The following is a 22,492-nucleotide window of genomic DNA, read 5'->3' on the forward strand; positions in this document are numbered from 1 at the left end:
CATTTATTATCTTTTTCTACGTAAGCTCTATGCCCAACATGGGACTTGAATTCATGACCCCAAGATCAAGAGTCACGTACCTACTGAACCAGCCCAGCACCCCACATTTATTATTTCTTAAGGGAAGCAGAAAAAGTGGTATGGAATCCTATAGTTGAAAGTCTTGAATTCCCCTTGAGGGTTTTTATTTAGTTTGCTAGATTCTGCCAGCTACAAATGTTTGAAGTAGGTCAATGACCTGTCAAATGTTTTAAAATATTTGTTTGGTTAAGATGTTATAAAATGTAATCACTCCACAATACTCTGACCCTAGACTCACTGAGACACTATCCACTTTAACTGGTTTAGCTACATAGAAAAGTGCTAAACAAATGAAACAAAAGACAAGAATATAAAAAAGTCGAGAAATGCCTGAAATTAATTTGATGCCTTTAACTGGTTTTGTAATACAATTGTATAGGTGGTACCAATCTCCCTTATCCAAGCTCCTCTTCATTTCAGTGAGGGAGGCATACCTCATCAGAGGTCATGTAATTTTTTTAAAATTTATTTATTTTTTATTTTTATTTATTTATTTGACAGAGAGAGACACAGCAAGAGAGGGAACACAAGCAGGGGGAGTGGGAGAGGGAGAAGCAGGCTTCCCGCCGAGCAGGGAGCCCGATGCCGATGCAGGGCTTGATCCCAGGACCCTGGGACCATGACCTGAGCCGAAGGCAGACGTTTAACGACTGAGCCACCCAGGCACCCCCAAAAGTCATGTAATTTTAAAGGTAGGATCAAACTGTAGCAGGGCTGAGTCTTCAGTGGAGCAGTTGTGTCCATATCTTCAAGTCAAATCACTGGTGGACCCAACTGCGGTGTAACCAGACTTTGGCTAATGGGAATGCTTGAAAGATGCATTATATTGAGCTCATCCAGTAAGGTTGGGAATGGAAAGGTCTTTGGATCATTGAATTTAATTCCACTAAACCTTTTAGATTATGAGAGTCAGATTTTGGAATACCCAGATGCATAGGAAACATTTCTTTATATTGAGGATGAAATCTAATCATTTAGCTTTGGGTATGCAATACAATTAAGTGAATTGCATAATCTTGTACAAAGACCAAGAGATTGTTCTAAAATGACTCCTTTTGTTGTTGTACCTGCCAGCCTATGGAATTGTTTGTGTGGGTTTTTGTTTTTCTTTTTCCCTAATTTTCTTTTTTTTTCAGCGATAAATAACTTTTTAAACATAATGTATGTATAAATATAAAGTTTATTTAGCATAGTGTTTAGAAAAATAAGTTCACATCATTTCAGAAAACAAATAAAACACTTAATTGTCCAGGCATAAACCCCTATTACAGTACAACATACATACTTTAGATCTCTTTGGTTGGGTAATTAAGCACAGAAATGCTCTGGGACATGCTCTGTGTGCCATCACCTAACAGTGCAGTAGAGACTCTGTTACCCCACCCAATGATATACATTCTGTATAGATTTTCTCTTTGTGTAAGGCACAGTAAAACCATATTGAGTATATAACCGGTCTCCTCTAAACATACAGTACATGCAACAAAAGAACAAAAATTGAGAACCCTGAAAGCCAAGAGTCACATGCTACATAATTTTGATTAATAAAATGTACGGCGGTAATATTAAATTAACATGAAATGTATCAACTAGATACAAAATAACTTTTTAGTCTCTATCATCTAAGTTCTAGGAAGACTTCAAAACATCTTTTGTAAAATGTAATTCTTTTCCCCACAAATGTCCTGAATTATTTATATTTTTATGATGAGATGATCTGTCAAAAACATTGTAAAAGAATGAAGAACTTCTGGCTATGTACTAATGCACACTTGCCTAACATGTAGCAGGGCAGGCTGCAACACATGCCCAATAATCCAACTTTTGACATGCAAAATGCAAGGGCATATACAAGGAGATTTAAGGTCAGTGTGCAATTTAACTACACATTTTTTACCTATGGCTATAATGTCTACTTGCCTTTCATAACACAAGAAAGGCACTGAAACATGTGTACGATTCAGTCTTTTTGTTACTATAAATATATATGAGCTATGAAACACTACAACACAGGTGTTCTTGCTTGATTTAGGAACAAATGCACCTTCTCTTTACATGATAAAACTGTCCTTTACTAGCTGTAACTAAGAGCTAAATGCCAAATTCTGGCAGAGTGCATAGAGAGCCTCACACCAAAAATCCCACAGCCAGCAGCAGGGGTTGGGCTTTGCAGGAAGAGTTACCCCTATTCTGATTCCTCTTTGGGGATCATTTGAGGGTCATTTGCAGCATCTTCAAGCATTGGTTTATGTAAGAGAAATTCTGCCACATGAACTCCAAGGGTCCTGAGTCTGGCCCTTGGTATTGCAAAAAACATTTGCAATTCTGTGCAAGGAGATCATGGGGTTTATCTTGTTTCATTCACATATGTATGGGCTATAAACCAACTGGCCCTTATTTTACTGAAAGAATAGGAAAGAACAATAAGTTCTCTACAATGTGCATTGATTCTTACCTGGTATATTGTGTAGCTACCTGGAGTAATTGTAGGGGTATAATTACATCATGTTGGGAGTATGAATGGGTTTCCTAGGTAAGTTTTAAGTTTTGTGCTATCTTTTCTTTTTCTTAAGAGAAAAAAAAAAGAGGAAGAACTGTGAATAAAAGAGAGGCTTATTATATTTTTGGAAGACATATGAAACTTTTCCAGTTATATATATATGATATATATAACTTTTTAAACTTTCCCATCTCCCTTATTAGATCGGTATTTTAAAATAACGAACAAAAACTCTTGCTATCTGCAGCCATCAAGTGAAAAACCATCATTTTCATGTAAACTACACTAGAGAACCATATAATTAATCTCAGTAACGTGAGGAGCACACACCTACAGGAAACAACAACAACAAGCTGAGTAAGTAGTGATGGAGTGGAAGAGAACTCTAAAACACCTGACTTTGTTAAAAAAAAAAGATGAAAAACTGTAATTTCAGCAGTTTAAGAACATTGACTAATTCCATAAAAAAGATGGGATTTAAGTTTTTTAGCAAAACGATGGGAAGAAGTCTTGATAGGGCTCTTTACCTATGTCTGCGAGTTCCATTTGCAATAACAAGAAAAGGTAAGTCGTCTGTGGCCCTTATTCAACATGCGCAACTGATGGGCCCTGTTGGGATCAAGAGTACACTCTTTGTTCTGAGCTTGAAGAGAGCAACACTGGTAACATCTTTATGTTCAACGACTTCAAGTCATCTCCGAAGAGATCATGTTCTCACATTTCTTGCTTTGCAGACACCAGAGACTTTACACACTACATAAATGTATTTGCATTATTCCACTTTGTGTTCAGTCCTGATAAAAACTATAACCACAGCTCACAACATTATCAAGCAAGCTTCTCAAAGAAACCCCAAAAGATTTACTTTTAAACAAGACATGATAATATAGTGCAAATAACAGTTGTATGTCATAACGTAACAACCGATCCAAAACACTTAGAACTAAGTTTCATCAGGACAGAGTTCTGCTCAAGAGAATTTATATATTCTTTCCTTAGTTTAAAATGGTTGTTTTCATAGTCTACAGAATTCATTTTACATGGTAATCTATGATTGTTATTTTCATTGTAATGAAGAGCATCAAATATAATCAGTTGTTCATCCATTTACATCATAAACATACATAATTATATAAGTGAAACTTAAGTTCTTCAGACTTAAAGCAATTTTGTGGTGAAAATAACCCTGTTAGATAGAAAAGGGCCATCAGTGCTTTTGTTGACACTTCTGTACCTTAGTAAGAATAATTAAAAGGCCACAAGGTAAAAAGGCACATAGAATTCTATAGAAAACATATTTAAATGAATCAGAGAGTTGCTAAATAAAGAACAAGGATGTGAAAAGAAGTACCAAAATTCTAATATTGGGAGTTAGATCGCCTGTTTCAGTGTTATTAATATTGACCATAATAGACTGCTGATAAAAATCATTACTTTTTTAAAAATCCTACAAAAAGTAAAACTTTGTTGGAAATAACTATGTTCACTTCCTGTTCAAGCAATAAAAATAAATTAAACAGTAAGAAAACATTTTTCTTTTCAGTTCATAGTGTCTGAAGTATAAGAGAAACATATACAGCATAAATAAAAATCACTGTAATTCCTCTAATCCTGGCTTATAGGACTAATATATTTACACTCATACCGAAGTTTATTTCAGAGTTTTTAGTGGAGTTGCAAACTTTCTCAGCCCCACTGGACTATTAGCAAGCACATTTGGAAATGTGTAGAGACAAACCAAGACTTTCACAAAAATATTGAAAAATAGAAATGCATATATTCAAAAACCCTTAGAATAGTGCGAAGTACCATTTATGCTTCTTGACCTCATCAATGCCCAAGGAGTTAAAGTAAACAAAAATAACTGTATTGTTTCTAATGCCAATGTCAGGTGTATACAGTTTAAATTTAAAGAACTATAGAGTTCCATTTGACCTTAGAATTACATTAAGTCAACCAAATGATACACTTTGACTTGATATATTTCATCTTGTTCCTTTGTCTCCATCTATTTAAAAGAGAACATATGTGAACAAAAAAGCTGCAGCAATGCAGTTCTATTCCTGTATATTTAACTGTGATCTTCATGCAGATCAATCCAGTCTCTTGAATTCATTTACTCACAAAACTAGTGTTTCCCTGTAAGTGGGAAAATGCTTTATGTCCTCAGGGCTTCGTGAAAAGATCTGCCTTGCTGATGCCAGAAAAAAGAGAGAGAGGGAACTCAAGTTTATAAGTCTTGCATATCTTCATCCAATTCGACAGTTTGGAGCTTGGCAAGCTCTTTTTTGTCTGTTTCCAGGTCTTCACAGACAGTCTCGACCATGCCTTCTAGGACATACTTGGATTTTGAGTCCAGCATCATTAAGTTGCCTGTGGCTTTGCCCTCAGAATTTGTTAAGAAATTTTCTTTTATGTTAGCTACTGATTGCAGAACCAAACGATGTTCTCTGACAAAATCCTGGTGTACTGCTGGGGAAGGGTGACCCACCTGGTCTTCAGCTGTAGGAACAATTTCCCCAAGGGCAGCCTGGGTCATGGGGACTGACAACAGATCTTGACCAGCAATAAGGGAACAGTTCTGAAGAGTTGCATAGTTGGTGTTGCTGACAGATGTCACAGTAGATTTGCTTGCCACAGGTGCAGACATTGGCTGGCTATCAGCAATGTCAGGGTTTAGCTCGGTGGGATTTAGTAAGGTAGGGGGAGTCAGGGAAAAATTGTGAGTTGGGGATACATTAACTAATGAGGAGGCCAGTGGATGGAGGCCACTCCCCGAGATATTTTCAGAAGACAGGTTTGCATTTATTTGTGCATTCTGATTGACAGACATCAACTGAGAAAATACCAGGCTCCTCTCCAAGCCCTCCTGTTTAACAGATCCTATAGTCTGGCCTGAATTAGGAACAGTGTATACCACTGCACTGGGAGCAAGAGAGCTCAAGAAAACCTTTCCTTGCTGGACTGTGGTGGACTCACTTGTAAATGTGCTCCCATCTGAAGTGCTTGAATTTACTGAAATATTACCTAAAAAAAATAAAGTACAGATTATCATTGATAGAACCAATAAGGAAAGAAAAAAAAGATACTTTTTTACACACATGATTTTTCTCAGGTTCAGTAGAATCACCATCAGCACTTAAAACTACAGATTCCCAGGCTCTCCTCCTGAGAATCTGACTCAGTAAGTCCTAGAACAGGTGTATTTTAAACTCCCAAGTAAGTCTGATGACACAATGGAAGTGAGAACTACTGGTTTAGAAACGAAGTGTGAGAAAACCTTTTTTTCCAGGTTCTAATTTCAGTCAAGTTTCTGGTTCATTATTACCAACTCGATTTCTCTCAGTCAGTTGATAGTTGTGGCTAGCTCTGCCAGTTAGAACTAGAAAACACAAATGCAAAACAAAATGCCTTTGTTCAGGACAAGTTCAGTAACCGACATAAATGGATATGTAGAAAATCCCCATAAAATGAGGTGCCCTGGGGCCTGAAGTTAACCATATAAACCTGTACAGACAAGTTTCAAACTTTCACCAAACTAACCATAAAGTAATGTCAACAAAATATTCAATAGTTTTTTCTTTTGTTGTGCCAGTTCTGAATTTTCAGGGTTGCCATGATAGGAAGAATTAATGATAATAATAAAATGTACTTCTAAAATTACAGATTAACGTAAATAACTAGAGCTAATGCTTCTTTAAAAGGTTTGTATTTTGAGGCTCTCACTATAATGGTCTACAGAGACCAGAAGTAGAAAAAGAAACCTAAGTGGAAAGCTGAGAAGTTGTTCAAAATCAGGTAACTCAGACAATGGTGATGAATTAGACCCTTCCCCTCACTCCTACTATTGAGTAAAACCCTTTTCTTTTTGAGTCTTTACATAGGCACAGTAAAATGATGGTAATTATCCTGCCACTGAAAGGTGGACCTGAGGGAATTTTGTGACAGAATTACTCAGATGGGTTGTTTACCCTAATCTTGAATTAGATGTTCAGCAAACTATTATTTTGAGAAAACAGCTCAATATTAAAGGTAATTCACCTAAAACATTTCCCTTCTTGAATTAGAATAACTGTGATTCTGGTACCACGTATATTGATAAATAAATGTCATAGGGCTGTTTATATGTCTCCCAAACACTTTTTAAGCACCTTCAGTGCAAAGGAATGTCTTTAAATGAAAAAAAAAAAAGAAAGAAAACACTGTATTTAAGCTTTTGAAAAAATTTAACCACTAGAAAGTATTCTTCATGGAAATACTGGTGTTAATAAAAACATTTCTATGTATGTTTGGGCTCTTCCCTAACACAAATGTTTGTTCCAGGCCAAACAGATGAAAAGGCTTTTACTTGACTTCAACTTAAGTATGCTTTAAAATTCTTGTTGGCTGCTAAACTGTAGCAAAATCATCTGAAATATTTATTTTGCTATGTGTTATATATTCGTGAAACTATTTGCCTGTGTATATGCGAACAAAACAATGAGTTATTTTTTCAGAGAACCATAAATAATATGTCAGGACATTTTCCCCAACCGCTATTGAATATAAATAAAATAATATTTTTGAATGTGTAGAAATTATAACATATATGAATGAAGGAGGAAAAGCAGATGTGATCCAAAACTTGATATTCCATGTTTCCATATAAATACTAACTACTGAAAGATAATCTACCTTGTCTACACATTCAGTAACCATTTTTGAGAAAGCCTGAGTCCCCAAATGCTTTATTGAGAACTGCAGTCCATAATTACTATAAAGGAACGTTGCTTCCTGGACCCATCTGGTTAAACTTACGCCTTTAATGCACCCAGTCTAAGGATTGATAGCTCTGTTATTTGATCTTAGTTATTTTAACTGAAAATGCTATTCTTATTCATATTGAATGTCCCATTTTAGAAAAATTAGCTATGGGGCGCCTGGGTGGCTCAGTTGGTTAAGCAACTGCCTTCAGCTCAGGTCATGATCCTGGAGTCCCTGGATGGAGTCCTGCATCGGGCTCCCTGCTCAGCAGGGAGTCTGCTTCTCTCTTGGACCCTCCCCCCTCTCGTGCTCTCTCTCTCTCTCAAATAAATAAAAAATCTTAAAAAAATTAGCTATTAGTTTATAATACTTTTCTATGGTAGCATATTTCTAGATTACATGTGAAAACTATTTCTGCTTTTCTTCTCCCCCAGTGTACATACCAGACTTTTTGCTCAAATCTGTTGTCTTTAAAATGTTATCTACTGTTTGGAAATTTCCTAAGGAGAGAAAAGGGGTTAGATCCACATTAAATTATAAAATGAAGCACTTTGACTTTCCTTGTAGTTTCCATATTTTTGCCTTAGGTTGGATAAGGACTTAACTTAATCCTTTCCAGAACTTGGAACAATGAAGATATACATGGTGTGCTGCCGGAGTTTTGTGTTTTACTACTCTTTTACCTGAGAACTGATTTTATAGAATGAAATGTACTCAACAACATTTTTTCTATTAATGCTTCCTATAAACTGAAGTAGATCATAGTTGTGGAAGCAAAAAAAGTTGTGCATAAATGGATATTTTTTTGATAAAGCCATTTTACAGGAAACTGATCTTTAAGGCAAACAATGACTTAATTTTGGCTTCGTAGAAATCTGGACATTCAGATTTGCTTACAGGAAGGCAAAGAGGCGTTGACACCCCCTACTCCTAATTTTAAGGGGCTATTCCATCTCCACTGCCATTCTGACTATTCCTGTTTCTATATACAAAAAATGACACTGAGCCATCAGACTTGCTTAAAGTCAGTGAAGACGTGGCCTATCAGCCTCAGGCTTCCCAAATTTCAGATCAGTGTTTGCTTTAGCATTATTGCCTTTAGTAAAGGCACAAACATATACAATAAGGCTTACGGTTGCCTTCCTAAACAAACCCAGACATTTAGGGGGCTGGGTACACATGCAGAACCACAGACACCCAGTCACATATTCCTCTGGTTTTCCTTTAGGTCTGTTAGTTTTAATTATAGGAGGAACGTGAATCAAACACAACTGATCCAGTCTTTTTAGCCTGCCCTTCTAAAATACTCCTTGGTCAAACAGAAAATGCTTAGGTAAAGTGTACACATTCGTACCAACTGCCTTGACTAATTTTGTGTTCTTAGCAATCTTATTAATTTTTAATCTTAAAATGTCAAGCAATGGGTTATTTTGTAAGCACCAACTGACTTATCATATTTCTATAATTGTAGAACTGGCAAGATTTGCTAAGACCTGTATTTTTCCATTCAGTCGTTAGGAAAATAAGAGCCCATGTCCATGATGCCAGGGAACCAAACGAGCTGGATCTTACACGGGTGTCGTGAAGGAGGAGAGACAAATCAAGGCTATTCTGCAGCTGTGGCAGCCAACGAGGTACCTGAACGGTAACATCAATCTATAGCTCTCACCAAATGCGTCATTTACAGCGGCTGGCTAAAACATTCACTGGTGCGTGACGGTGCCGAATGAGACTTTTACCTTGTGAAGCTGCTACAGAAACAGAAGGCAGCTGCAGTGGAGAGAATCCAATGCTCCCATTAAGGAACTGGCTGTTTGTTCCGGAATTGGGGATCTGGACAATGCCATACTGGTTAATTTGCACTGGTGTAGTAAAAGTCACCACAGAGCCTCCATCCTGGGAAGCCACCGTCTGAATGCCTTCTCTTTTTACCTCAGTGCTGGGTATCAGCCCTGGGAATGACACGGGGACACTGGAGCTGTAGGAAGTGGTGGCTGCTGGGTTAGCTGAAGAACTCTGGAGGACTTTGAATTCCTTCACATCCTGGGAGGTAGACCCCAGTATGTCACTCATGGGTATACCATTGCTCACAATGTTTGACGCCATTTTTGGTGGGTTCAACGACACTGTCTGTGTGTTTCCCACATTTAATCCATTAAGGATGACTCCATTGGGTCCCTGAATGAAAGAATTACCATTAAGAAAGACAGGTGAAGTACTTGCAGGCACCAAGCTTCCATTCAACAAAACTCCAGAAGAGCTTAATGAGATCTTAGCATTTCCAATTTGTTGCATATATACGGGCTCCATGTGACTGGAAAGGCTGAGGTTAGTGACACTATCCGATGAACCGGAGAGTGGATGAGGAGACAAGTCCTCATGGCCCTTGCTGGATTCATCTTCAGTGCTGGGATTGCCATCTGACTCACTGCAGAGAGGGGGAAAACCAAGACATTCAGAAGGTCAGAGGGACAACATTCTACATAGTGCCATTTGTTTAGAAATCCAGGCTCTAACCCCATTAAAGTCAGTATTTAAGGAAAGCAGAGCAGGAAGTTTTTAGTCCTGTTTAAGCTATGAGAACTTTCAGCAGATTCTGACCATCCAGAGAATGTGGGAAGATAAACTCTCCTATCCCAATCATTTTACCAATAATAAATCCAGGCAAAGTCCAGAGATCTGGAAGAGGTAAATTCAGCTAATAGGATTTACTATGAGAACTGTATATACATTTTTATAGCATTGAAGTTATTCCTTCCTGTTATATACGCTGCTACCTATGCTGCAGAAAAAACTCCCTAGATGAGGTAGTCAGTCTTTCCTGTTTAGGAACTCCTTCCCCTCCCCTCAAAACCAATTCAGATTAGTGTGATCTTGGAGGTAAATGAAACTGCCAAAGGAGCAGGAGGTGGGAAGTGTTCAGTTTTGTTTGCCAGTTAGTTAACAAGAGATCATTTTCTCACCTGCTCCCAAACTTCTACTCCACCAGACTGACAACTCTCTCATTCAACAAAGTGGCTGTCCTTGATGTAGGAAAGGCACTTTCAACCCAAGAACTGTTATGTGCAGTCGCCTTTGAATCCAAAAGAAGCCATAGGGGCCTATTTAACATACACCATCCAGTGCCCTGGTGAGGTGGGAGGGAAAGGGTGTGGGTCACTCAGCAGCCTTGTAACCATCAGACCCCTTCTCCAGCACCCTCATTCCTTCTGCTCCAGACGGGGACTGTGTTCCTCAGCTTCCCAACTTTGGGGGAAATACCAAATCCGGGGAGGGGTAGTGGTGGGATTTCCCATTTGGTCTGAGGCTGGGCGGGGGAGAAAGGGGCAGTTAGTTGGCAGTTTGGAAGCGTGGTGTGACTTGGCCCCGGTAGAAGATGCACGTCCCTTGCAGTGCCCGGCGGTCGGTTCGCTTTCAAGCGGAGGGGAGGGGATTACCCGGGCTTTGGGCTGCGGGGCCAGGAGCGCAGAAAGCGCTTTGATTTACGAGCTGAGGCTGAGCCGCCGTCGCCGTCTGCGAGGGTGACTCACCGGGGGTGCGGGTGGGAGGTAGATCCGGAGAGGGGCCTAAACCAGGCAACTGGGCCGGGGGCAGGGGGTGTGGAGTTGAGGCGGGGGGGTACGCAAAGCCGGCAGAGTGTGGCTGGGGAGACGGGGAACGCGCCCAGCCGGGGAGTGGAGGCTGTAGGGCAGCTGGCCTGCGCGCCACGCCCGCTCCCCACCCCCTGCCTCTGGCCTCAGGGATTCCGACGGAGCTCCGAGCGACGGGATCCGCTGCCACAAGCTGGCGCGGGGTGACCGACGGGCCTCCTCTGGGTCTCCCCGCAGGTCTGCGGAAGGATGCACGCAGGTCGCAGTGCGCGTTTTGTTTTGGTAACCGCGAGGCCCGGTCGGACACAGCGCCTCCCTCCCTGCCTTGGGCGAGGAGCGCGGGAGCCGTCGGGCCCCGGCAGGGGCGCAGGGGCAGGAGCTGCAAGGGCGGACCGCGGCGGACTCTGGAATGCGCCGGGCGATCGCCTTCGCTCGGCCCGGACGGGGTCCCTGGCGCCCAAGTTCCTTCCCTGGGCAGAACCTTCGAAGTGCTTTGGGTTCTTTCTGTCCTATGCCCGCGTGGCTGGAGACACCATCTCTTTAGGCGACCTTCTCCATAGCTCGCTCAACAATAAACCAAATACACCCTCCAGGTGTCTGACTCGAAAGGACGCACAAAAGAGGTGGAAAACTGGACATTTTCTACCAGTTGGGGCCCAAAACTCTGCCAGTCAAAAAGTTCAAACCCGCCAGGGTGGGCACTCTGGGAGGTGTGGAGCTGATAGCGTCCCCACCCCCAACTGCTGTCCCAGGAGGGAGCCAGGCAGGGTTCGGAGGCCGAGGAAGCAAGCCCCGCAGCCCCACTGCCCTGGCGGCGCTGAAACCCGATCCGAAGGAGCTCAGAATCAGGTTTCAAAACACGGCAGAGCCCAGCCGCACCAACACCCCACGTTGCCGCGGCCGCGAAGGGAACCACAGCGCGCAGGGTGAATGATTAACTCTGTCACATAAAACCTCGACGTCCCCAACCCCCCTTCTGAAACGCTAGCCCCCACCAACACCCTCATCCCTCCAGAGCGGCCAAGGCGACCTCCAGCGCAGGTTGGGGCGGGAGGGGAGGGCAGCCGAATCCGGGGGGAGGGGGTCTAGGAGCGCGTGCACGCGCCGGGCCGGTGTGACCCGCTGGAGGTGCAGACCCCGGCCCGCGCTGGCAACCTCCGTGGGCCTCGGGCGGCAACCAGAGCTCCCTTTCCGGCGCCTACACACGCTCCTGCGCCCCGCCAGAACCCGAGAGAGAGTGGCAACTTCAAAGCCAGCGTGATGGGGGTGGGAAACTGGGCGGCAGTGACCAGCCGAGGTGGGGGCGGGGACTGAGACCTAGGCGGGCGACGAGAAACTTCTGGGGGGAGGAGGGGGAGGGTAAGGAGGGAGGTTCCCCCGCCTCTCGCCACCGCCGCCCCCCCATCCCCCGGTCGGGGAGAGGTGGGGGGCGGGGAGAGGTGGGCAGCCGGACCAGGCTGGTGGGGAAGGTAAGCGCCATGTTTGCGAGCACTTGGAGGAAAAGAAAGCTGGGAAGGGGGTGGGGGAGAGGAAGGGGGAGGAGGAGGAAAGTTGGCGCTCACCTTTTGGACTGGGTCTCGGAGGGGTTCCGATCGCGCTGCCGGCGGTTCTTGAACCAGTTGCTGACCTGGGTGAGGGAGAGGCCGGTGATCTTGGCCAGGTGCCGCTTCTCGGCGGGCGAAGGGTAGCGATTCTGCTTGTAGAGCTCCTTGAGCGCGTTGCGCGACTTCTCCTTGAAACAATACACCGTCTCCTCGCCGTCCCAGATGGTGCGGGGCAGGGGGAATTTCCTGCGCAGCCGGTACTTGTCCACGGCGCCCAGTGGCCGGCCGCGGGCTCGCTCGGCCTCGGTGTAGCGCGCCTTGTACCAGAGCTGCTGCAGCAGCGGGTGGTTGGCCGACTCGAAGCTGTGGCTCTCGAGGATGCTGTAGAGCTCGGGGTAGATGCCCTGGTGGAAGGCCACCAGCGCCCGCGCCTTCAGCAGGCTCTCGTTGCCACGTAGCAGGTCGCTCTGGGGCAGGGACCACAGGAACCGGGCCAGGCGGTCCAGGTTGCCCCCCTGCTGCAGCGCCTCGCACACGCAGGCGACATGGTCGGGCGAGAAGGCCAGTGGGGTCTGCGCGGCGGCGGCGGCGGCCGCGGCGGCCGCGGCGTGGTGGTGCCTGCCCAGAAGTTCCGAGTGGAGTTGTACCTGATCCGCCGCCGCTGCCGCCACTGCCCCTTCCTCTCCGCTCACCCCTGCGGCGGCGGCCGTGGCGTCCCCCGGCTCCAGGGGGAAAGGGGCTGGAGCCGGGGGGCTCAGCCCCGCCGCCGCGCCCCCCGCCACATCTCGGGGCGCCTCCTGCCCTTCCGAGGCGCTTTCCATCCCATTCTCCTGCTTGATGTCCGCCGCACTTGCAATCTGCCCGGTGGGGGAGGAAGAGGACATTTTTTGTTGTTTATTTTCCTCCCTCCCTCACTCCCTCGCACTCTTTTCCTCTTTCTTTCCCCCTCTCTTACTCCTCCTTCTTCGTCTCCCTCCCTCCTCCCCCCCTCCGGAAAGCCCACTCCCTCCCTCCCGGTTTCGGCTGGATCTGGCCGATCAGGTTTCCCCCCGGCCACGCAGTCACCATTAAGATAGCTGCTAGAGCAAAGTAGTGTAAAAGGATAGCTGCTTTCTGCCGTTCCCCCAACGTGACTCCTCGGGTTGCTGCATACTATATGGCACTGGCGGCCGGGCCGGCCCGGCCGCGCCACCTCATTGGCTATTTCACATTCAGAGGGAGGAGGAGACACGGTTTCTATCCCTGTCGATCACCCGCCTCCCACTCCACCCCTTGCCTTTCCCTCTCCCCCTGACCCCCAGGCACCTATACCTGAAGGGAAACACCGACATTCTTTTTAGGCCAGGCTCCTGGGCGGGAAATTACCTAATGTGGCCTGAAAACTGGACAACAGGCCCTTTCAAAGAGAGTCCCTAGGATGCCAGCGGGGATATTAATTGTGTGGCCTTAAGGTCCGGATGCTAAAGTCTTAACAAAGAGACCACCGTCAAGCATCCAGATTCCAAAATTTCGAAGATGATTCAGAAGCTTCTCTATTTTGCTATTCCCCTTTACCTCCCTTTCCAAGATGTCTTTATCAAGGATTTTGTACTCAAAAGGGTTCAGAATAGAATGTCACTAGGGAATGTTCCGAGGGGAAAACACTTATGGTAAATTAAAAAGGGGAAGATACTTGAATATCTTAAAATAATAAACGTGCAAAAGAGCCCACTGAAAAGACAAAAACAAGAAATCCCTAAAAGGCATTGAACCTTCACTCACCTGGAGGTCTGGCAACACAACAAAGTTGAACAGGGTGCAACTAAGCATACAGAGTCTTTAATCAATGTGTTTATCTCAGTGAATAGGGTGGAAGAGATCTAAGCTTTAGATTATAATAAAGTATGAAAATTTAAGTGTTCGGTATGGACATTTTTTTATGTAAGTGTATGACTAGTTCTCTGGAGGTGATATTCTTGGTAGAAACAACATTTCCAAGTGCAGGTGTCTTCCATGAGATCAATGTGGGATCAGCAGCCCTTTCAGCAGCATAGACAGATGGAAGACTGCCCTCTGGTTTGAGGTGAAATGCCTGGGGGTGGAGTCTGCTACTGTTTGCAGTCATGTCTCTTTCATAGTTCGCATGAGGTCTTAACTCCAAAAAGGATGAACGCATCTCTGCTTCTCTGATTTCTGTGGGTCAGTTAGGTCCACCTGCTGGTATTCTTTCTCAAAATCCAACATTTTAATGACATCATCTCTAACGTCATCCTTCAAGGTGGCTTTGTGTTGTTTCTGCTTCCCAGTTACCCCCTATTGCAGCATATTATAAAGCAGCTGTTTAGGTTACCTGCTGTCATGATCAACTTGGTGAGATTTTCTTTTTGGTGGACAGGCTCATTTCATTGCTGGCCAACCAAGATGTCATTTGATTTTGGACTTGCTTTTGTACTGTCCTAATGAAGCCAGCACTGAAATCTCTGGCGGATTTAAAATTCATAGTCATAGAAAAGACCACAGGCCAACACCTCATTGGAAATATGCATCTAGGTATCCAGCTTTAGGACAATATCTGAGATTCATAACTTCCTTGAATTAAAAAAAAATATACTCTTTATTTTAGAATAATTTTGACTTACAGAAAAGTCACAAAAAGTCAAGTTCCCACCTACTCTTTACCTAGTTTTCCCTAATGTTGACATTTTACATTACAATGATACATTTGTCCAAACAAGTTAACACTGATGCAATGTTATTAACTAAACTGTTGACTTTATTTGGATTCACCAGTTTTTCCATTGATGTCTGTCTTCTATTTCATAATCCATTCCAGAATATGACATTGCATTTCATTCATTGAATTTTTAAAGCATATTTATCAGAGCAAAGTAGATAGGAGGTAGTGTGGTTTAGTGGAAAAAATGTGGACTTGGGGATCAGCTAGCTAGTAGTCTTAATCCTAGCTCTGCCATTTATTAGCCACTTGACCATAAAAGGTGGAAAGGATTGTTGTGAGGATTAAATGAGATAAGGTGTGCCAAAAAGGACCTGGCAGGCAATTAATCTTTGTTAAATGTTTGTTATCTTCCTCCTGATAGTGCAAAGTAGGAAACTTTTCAGTTGCATATATCTAATGAAAACTCATTTGGCTATATTATAGGGCAATCCAAGTTCAGGTCATAGGACTCTTCTTCAGGCTTATTATCAATTAAATATAGTGCGTTTATTTGGAAAACCATGTATTGGGTTTCTGCATGTCTTCTGAGCATGTCTTTTGCCTCCAGAGCACCAAGTTCAACAAATCATATAGAAGCAGCAGTGGCCTTTTATGAATTTGCCCCCTATAGCTACAGTGGTGTTGTATATAGCTCCAGGAGGAGATTCCTGTAGAACCAGAAGTGAAATGCAACACCCAGCTCTGGATTCCTTTAGCAGGCTGAGCCTCAGGCTCATTCTGGCAGCAATTCAAAGTGGGACCGAAAGTCCTCCACTTAAACTGGGTCAGCTCCTTTGGAATGGAACACCAGACTTGAGGGTCTGTGGAGTTAATCTCAGAGCACTGATTTACAAATGATTTGTAAAATTGTTGAATACTTGGGGCGCCTGGGTGGCTCAGTCGTTAAGTGTCTGCCTTCGGCTCAGGTCATGATCCCAGAGTCCTGGAATCGAGCCCCGCATCGAGCCCCGCATCGAGCCCCGCATCTGCAGGGAGCCTGCTTCTCCCTCACCCACACCCCCTGCTTGTGTTCCCTCTCTCTGTGTCTCTCTCTGTCAAATAAATAAATAAAATCTTTAAAAAATAAAAATAAAAAAATAAAATTATTGAATACTTCTACTTCCTATGTCTGCCGTGCTGTAAACACTTGAGTCTGCTGTCCTGATACGTAGTCTAAAGTGGTGTTGTGATTTGGGAAAACAGAGTTGAGGCTGGGATTGTGTGAGGGTGAAAAACAACCTGCTAGTTTCTGGATCTTTTCCTTCCTGCCTGAAGATAGTGATGAGCGTATATGGAAATCTTTTGCCATTTTAGTGTACTGGAAAAAATCTGGCTCGGCACACATTTTTACTCTTTGCTTGAATGTATTTAATGGTGTTGACCACCAAGAGGAGAGATGTCCTTTTTCAAGGCTGACTTTGGCTCCCTTGATAGGGAAATAGAGGGAAGGCCTATATTACTGTATGTTGGTGGGTTCTTTCCATTTCAGAAGCTCATGTACTGGTACTGTTAAGAAGTTAGGTTGTAAAGTAATCTCCCAGGTAGAGGGGGGTGTTCTACTGTTACTTAGTGACCAACGGTTGATGATATGTAGTCAACGTTTCTGAAGGATCATTCATTTGCCAAATATTTACTGAGTCCTGCTTAAGTACAAGGTATTCCATTAGCTACCGGATGATAGCAAGATAAATATTTTGGGGTCTCTGACCCTGAGGAGCTTAAAATCTGGTGGGAGAGATAAAACACATCCATTAGGAAATACAATAGAGGGGATGGGAGTAGGCATCTTGGGGACAGATTATGAAGGTCTTGGAATGGAATGCTCAGCTTGCTGTGGTGTGGAGCACAGTAGTGGTCTCTGTCCACAGTAGTCTGTGTGTAATATCATAGCCACAGTTGATTGGTACAGGGATGGACACTTCCCCCAAAGCAAAACATTCAGAATCCTTTTCGGGGGTTTTTCAAATTTTAATGAAGAAAAAATTTAAGACTGGTAGAGGGAGCCTTGGATGTGATGCTTGGGAGTTCTCAGTAACCAAGCTATCTGCCTGTGGAGAATGCCGATGAGCAGTAGGTAGGAGGGAAGGTGACCTAGTGAGTCTCATGGATGATAGTGGAGGGAGAAGATCCTGATCTTCTAATTCTAATCATCTCCCGGGCGTAGCAGCACTCTTGCCTTTTTGTGGTGATACGGATTTCCCTAGAAGCCAGAAACCCCCTTGAACTGGACTCAGCAAAAATGTGAATTTATTGGAATCCGATACCAAACAAGGTGAAAAGCTGGAATGCAACTGGTTGGACTTTAAAAGACCTGTTGTCCCATGTCACTTGCCTCTTCTCTCTAGTCAAGTTAGTTTTTGTCTTTCACAGGGCTTTCCCCAGAAAGTTGGAACCAGGGCTCCCAGTAGTTCTCAATTCACATTTTCTAGCTTCATTAAAGGGGTTCTACTGCTTTTCTTTTACTGCCAATTTGAAAAATTCTAGGGAAGATCTCTGATTGGTCCAGTAAGGGTTGTATATCAACCCCTAGGCCAGAGGGCCAGGATTGTGTTTGGCAAGCCCATTAGAACCACAGAAGCCTGTGGGGGAGGAGTTGCTTTCCATAAGAAGGGGAAGGATGCTATCTTTAGACAAGGGACAAAACAATAAATGTCCCCTAAAGATGAGGAAAGCCCAGTCTGGGTCCATAGCCTGGGGGCTAGGAAAGAGGGTCTGCATTGGAGAAACATTGCCCCTGGGAGATAGAATCTACAGACAGGGGAATGCTAGAAGATGAGCAGATTTGGGAAGAGAAATAATGGGCCAGTTGGGATGCTGCTGTTTTAAGAAATGTAGGAAACCTGATAGTTTGGTGTTTTTTTTTTTTTTTTTTTTTTTTACAAAGGCTGAGGTTCCATTTGAATCAGAAGTCAGGTGCTGTTTGGGCTTTCTGATCATTCTATCGTAGTGAACCCCACGAGTAATAATGGTATGCATTTCAGGGTTTCTATTATGTACAAGGCATTGTAGTAGGGCCACATGTCACGTAATTTAATAATTGCAGCAACCCCATGAAGTGTATTACGTGGAGGAAAGTAACTGAGGTAAGGGAGGATAAGAAATTTGGCTCAAAAACAGGTCTGTCTGATTTAAGAGGAGTCCAGGTTCTTCCCATTACATTGCCTATTTTAGATACTACTACTGACAATAATACTTATAGTACTGTTAACAGTGGCTAACGGTTATTGAGCTCTTACTCTGTGCTAAGCACTTTAAATGAAATAACTCACTTAATCTTTACAAATATTGTCCTCGATTTATAGTTGGGAAAACTGAAGCCTGAGGTCTGTCCTGCAACTAGAAAGTGATGAAACCAGCACTTGAATTCAGCTCTCTTGGAGTGAGGGGCCAAATCCAAAAGCACTACTTTCTGCTGTCTCTAGTTGCATGAGTAATGCTCATCCAATAAGAGTTCCAAGTCAGCTGTTGCTACCATCCTTCTCTGATAGTAATTTACAACCTGGGAAAAGGATAAAGCTGGTAGCAGTGTTTCCTCCCACAGTCTTCAGCGCCTTCTTTGCCTTGGTGTCAAGGCTAAAGGTAAAACAATTCACAAAGTGGTTGGGGTCTCCTGTTCAAGGACATGATTAAAGATGTCCTGGTGGTAATAAACAATAATGCCAACTTAATGAATGACTTCTCAGCGTAGTGTTAGCTAAAAAAACAGGTGAATCCCTGATGTCTACATACTAATATAAGCCCTGTGCTGCTGTAGCTTGCTTTGGTCTGCTGGTTCCCAGATGTGGTATCCAGCTGTTCATCAGGTTCCTCCTCTGTAATCCATGGAAACCTCAACTGTATTACCACACCATGGGTTTCCTACTGAGTTCACTGTTTAAAAAAGTGGGAGTTGGAGTGTTCCTTTTTTATGTTTTTATTGAGGGCGCCTGGGTGGCTCAGTTGGTTAAGCGACTGCCTTTGGCTCAGGTCATGATCCTGGAGTCCCAGGATCGAGTCCCACATTGGGCTCCCTCTGACCCTATCCCCTCTGATGTGCTCTCTCTCTCTCTCATTCTCTCTCTCAAATAAATAAATAAAATCTTTAAAAATTTATGTTTTTATTGAAAAGAGAAAAAGTGCTATGAAAAGGTAAAATTACTATGTGTGTATATAGCTGATATGCATTGTATGGGTTAATTTGAAAAACTTTGCTTTCCTACTTCTGATGGAATTCGGGTTAGATTATAAGATAATGCTTGGCTTAAAAATTTTTTCACAGTAAACTAGTATTTGATGCTCATTCATTCATTCTTCACTCTACTTATTCAATAAATATCAGCAAATCCTTATTATGGCGTTGAACATGTGTCCCTTACGGAGGGTGGAGTTTATCCAATAGAGCTGTTTACAGACTTTGTTTTGCAATCTGGATAAATGCAGTGGATGTGGCTTACAATTGCTGAAGAGACTCAGGCTCTCAGATCTTACAATTGCTGAAATAAAGTGTATATTCTTGGGGGTGTTGGGTATAAGAACCAGGTGACGCCATTAAGTACGCTTGACAGTCTTGAAGTAAGTGACTCTCTGCAGATGCCAGATATTATTTATAGAAGTATCTGACATTTAGTGAGAATCTGTAATATTTAGGGTCAGTGTAGAGACTTTTGTTCTAGATCATTTTTCCAAACTTTTATCGGCAAATGCATCGTATTTTCTGTGCTTGCATGACTGTGCAAGTATAAAGGAGAGTATAAAGCACAGGCTATCAAATTGTTAAAAAGAAAATGCCAGTCTGAATTATTGATTATGTACCCAGGGCATAAATCTTTGCAATCATGGTAATGTTTCCAGACAGTACAAGATGGAATCTATGTTCTTAGCCTTTCCCTGAAAAATACTGCTAGATGCACGGAGATGGAGCTTTGTGTGCAATTTACCATTTTAATAACCCCTCCCCGAAATCTAAGGTAGTGCCCTGGCCTACGGAAGCTAAGACCGAGCCCCAGTCGCAGGACCGGAAAACTTGCTGCCGGAACGTTTGTGCTGCAGTGTCTCGCCTCCGGCCGGTGCTCATTCGCAAATGGACCGGCTCCACTGAGTGCCTGTTGGTAGGAGTCCGCTTGGCGTTGGGTCTGGAGAGGTTTGGGGTGCTCTGGCAGTAGCTGAAGCAGGCGTCGGGGAGAGTCCATAGGAAAGAAGTCGCCATGGACGATCAGGGCTGCCCCCGGTGTAAGACCACGAAATACCGGAACCCCTCCTTGAAGCTGATGGTGAATGTGTGCGGACACACTCTGTGAGTCGGGAGACAGTGGTTTCCTTGTGGGTGAGACGCGCCGGGTGGGAGGCGGGAGCTGGGAGATGCTTGGACTCGGCTCAGGGGAGAAAAGGGCGTCGTTAGTTTCGACACCGGGGAGGAAAATGGGCAAACGGAGCGTTGTTTCTGTAAACGGACTCGAGCCGCTAGCCCCTGAGGCGCGCTGGCCTGCTTTGGACTGGTAGTACCCAGAGGTAGTACCCAGCAGTTTGTCAGGTTCCCCCCTTCATAGCCCATGTATTTCCACACTCTTGTGACAACTGGGGTCCAGACATGTCGCTGGTAAAAGCGTGGGGGATTGGAATGTTTAATTTCACGCGAAATGTTTTTATTGACAAGGGCCAAATTGCTATGAAAACAAAATTACTGTGAATATATAGTTTGTTTATTATGTAGACTAATTTGAAAACCCCGTCTGTAAACCAATTTGTCTTGATGGAGTTTGGTTAGATTTCTCATCCCTGAAAGGGAGAAAGTCTCGGCAGTTAATTTTGGAGATCGAATGATGGCTGGCATTTAACGAGGGCACATTACGTGCCAGGCACTGTTCTAAGCCTTTATCATGAATTGTCTCACTTCGTTCCCAAAACAGTCCCATGAAGTAAGTACTAGTATTATTCCCATTTCACAGAGAAGGAGGCTGAGACTGCTCAAGGTCCCTTATTAAGTGGGCCCTACTAGAATTGGAACACACCGTGTCTGACTCTAGAACGCTCATTTTTGGGAAAGGGACAGGAAAGAGGGAGGTTGAGTTTGTGTATTTTGAAAAGTGCAGGAATTGGTCAACATATTTCTTGCCACATTTTTTTTAAAAGATTTTATTTATTTATTTGAGAGAGAGAGAATGAGAGATAGAGAGCTCGAGAGGGAAGAGGGTTAGAGGGAGAAGCAGACTCCCTGCTGAGCAGGGAGCCCGATGCGGGACTCGATCCTGGGACTCCAGGATCATGACCTGAGCCGAAGGCAGTCGCTTAACCAACTGAGCCACCCAGGCGCCCTCTTGCCACATTTTTAAAAAAAGATTTTATTTATTTGAGAGAGAAAGAGAGAAAGCGCGCGAGCACGATGGGGGGAGCGAGGTGCCAAGGCATGGGGCGGGGTGGGGGGAAGCCGACTCCCCGCTGAGCAAGGAGCCCGATGTGGAGCTGGCTTCCCGGACTCCGATTCCCAGACTCCGATTCCCAGACCCCCCGGGACATGACCTGAGTCTAAGACAAAGGCTTAACCGACTGAGCCACCCAGGCGCCCCTTCTCACCACATTTTTATGGTCACATAGTTCAGTAAAGGTGGTTTCATAAAGCACTTTGGGATTAAAGGTGATATATTATGGTGAGCATATATTCCTGTAGTTTCTTTGAGGTTTCTTAGAAATAAAAAATGATGGATAACCTACAGTGTGATAGACTAGGTCTTTGGGTAAGCAAAACTTGCATGATCAGTTGTAGTTATTATAATACGGTTTATTAACTTGCTTAATTGGTACTTTTTTCTTATTTTTATTTTCCTTTGCTTTATCCAGCAAAGGAAATGCAGTGGAATTGTGATTGAATGGTTTAAGATTAGAAAGAAGGTAAAAGTAATCAAGTAGAATGCATGGAAAAGGGAAGTGAGACAAACAGTGTATAAAGACTATTAGGTTTTTAGAAAGATTTTGTTCAATTTCTCTTCATTTTCCTGTATCAGGTTTGTTGGTGCTCACAGAAAGCGAATTTGCTTTTTTGGAAGGATACTAAATGTAATTTTCTGCCAGACATTTCTGCCTAAGTAGAAATTATCTAATCGGAGAAGATTGTGATTTCAGCAGAATAAATGGCATTTTTATTAAGACAATTATGAAATAATTTATTTTTAATTAGAGATTGCTTTTGTTGTTTTCCTTAGTCCTTTTTGTTTTCTCATAAGAGTTAAGAATTGTCTAAGATATTGGGGGCCTGGCTGGCTCACTTGGTAGGGCAAGACTCTTGATCTTGGTGTTGTGAGGTTGAGCCTCACATTGGGTGTAGAGATTACTTAAAAAAATAAAACCTTAAAAAAATTGTCAAATT

At 43.5% G+C, this 22,492-nt stretch overlaps 2 protein-coding genes across 3 annotated transcripts in view; one reads left to right on the forward strand and one right to left on the reverse strand.

Moving 5' to 3' along the window:
- Window positions 1-1,272: 1,272 nt before the first annotated feature.
- Window positions 1,273-13,410, reverse strand: LOC112821822 (homeobox protein SIX4). Its single transcript, XM_025869170.2, has 3 exons — window positions 12,477-13,410; window positions 9,064-9,752; window positions 1,273-5,608 (listed from the first exon to the last, which is right to left on the reverse strand). Exons 1-3 carry the CDS (start codon window positions 13,340-13,342, stop codon window positions 4,812-4,814), a joined length of 2,352 nt encoding a protein of 783 aa, XP_025724955.1. The 5' UTR covers window positions 13,343-13,410; the 3' UTR covers window positions 1,273-4,811.
- Window positions 13,411-20,220: 6,810 nt separating this feature from the next.
- The window catches only part of MNAT1 (MNAT1 component of CDK activating kinase), a 202,047-nt gene continuing 199,775 nt past the window's right edge, over window positions 20,221-22,492 (forward strand). The window contains exon 1 of one of the 2 annotated variants that reach the window (XM_025869928.2): window positions 20,221-20,425. In XM_025869928.2, the coding sequence (XP_025725713.1) occupies window positions 20,337-20,425 (89 nt within the window). In that variant the 5' untranslated portion in view covers window positions 20,221-20,336. The remainder of the gene's footprint in view (window positions 20,426-22,492) is intronic. The other variant, XM_073895320.1, reaches the window with a different exon arrangement.

Source organism: Callorhinus ursinus, unplaced genomic scaffold, assembly GCF_003265705.2.
Source record: "Callorhinus ursinus isolate GAN/ISIS: 27379988/994484 unplaced genomic scaffold, GSC_fseal_2.0 scaffold8, whole genome shotgun sequence".
Lineage (NCBI taxonomy): Eukaryota > Metazoa > Chordata > Mammalia > Carnivora > Otariidae > Callorhinus > Callorhinus ursinus.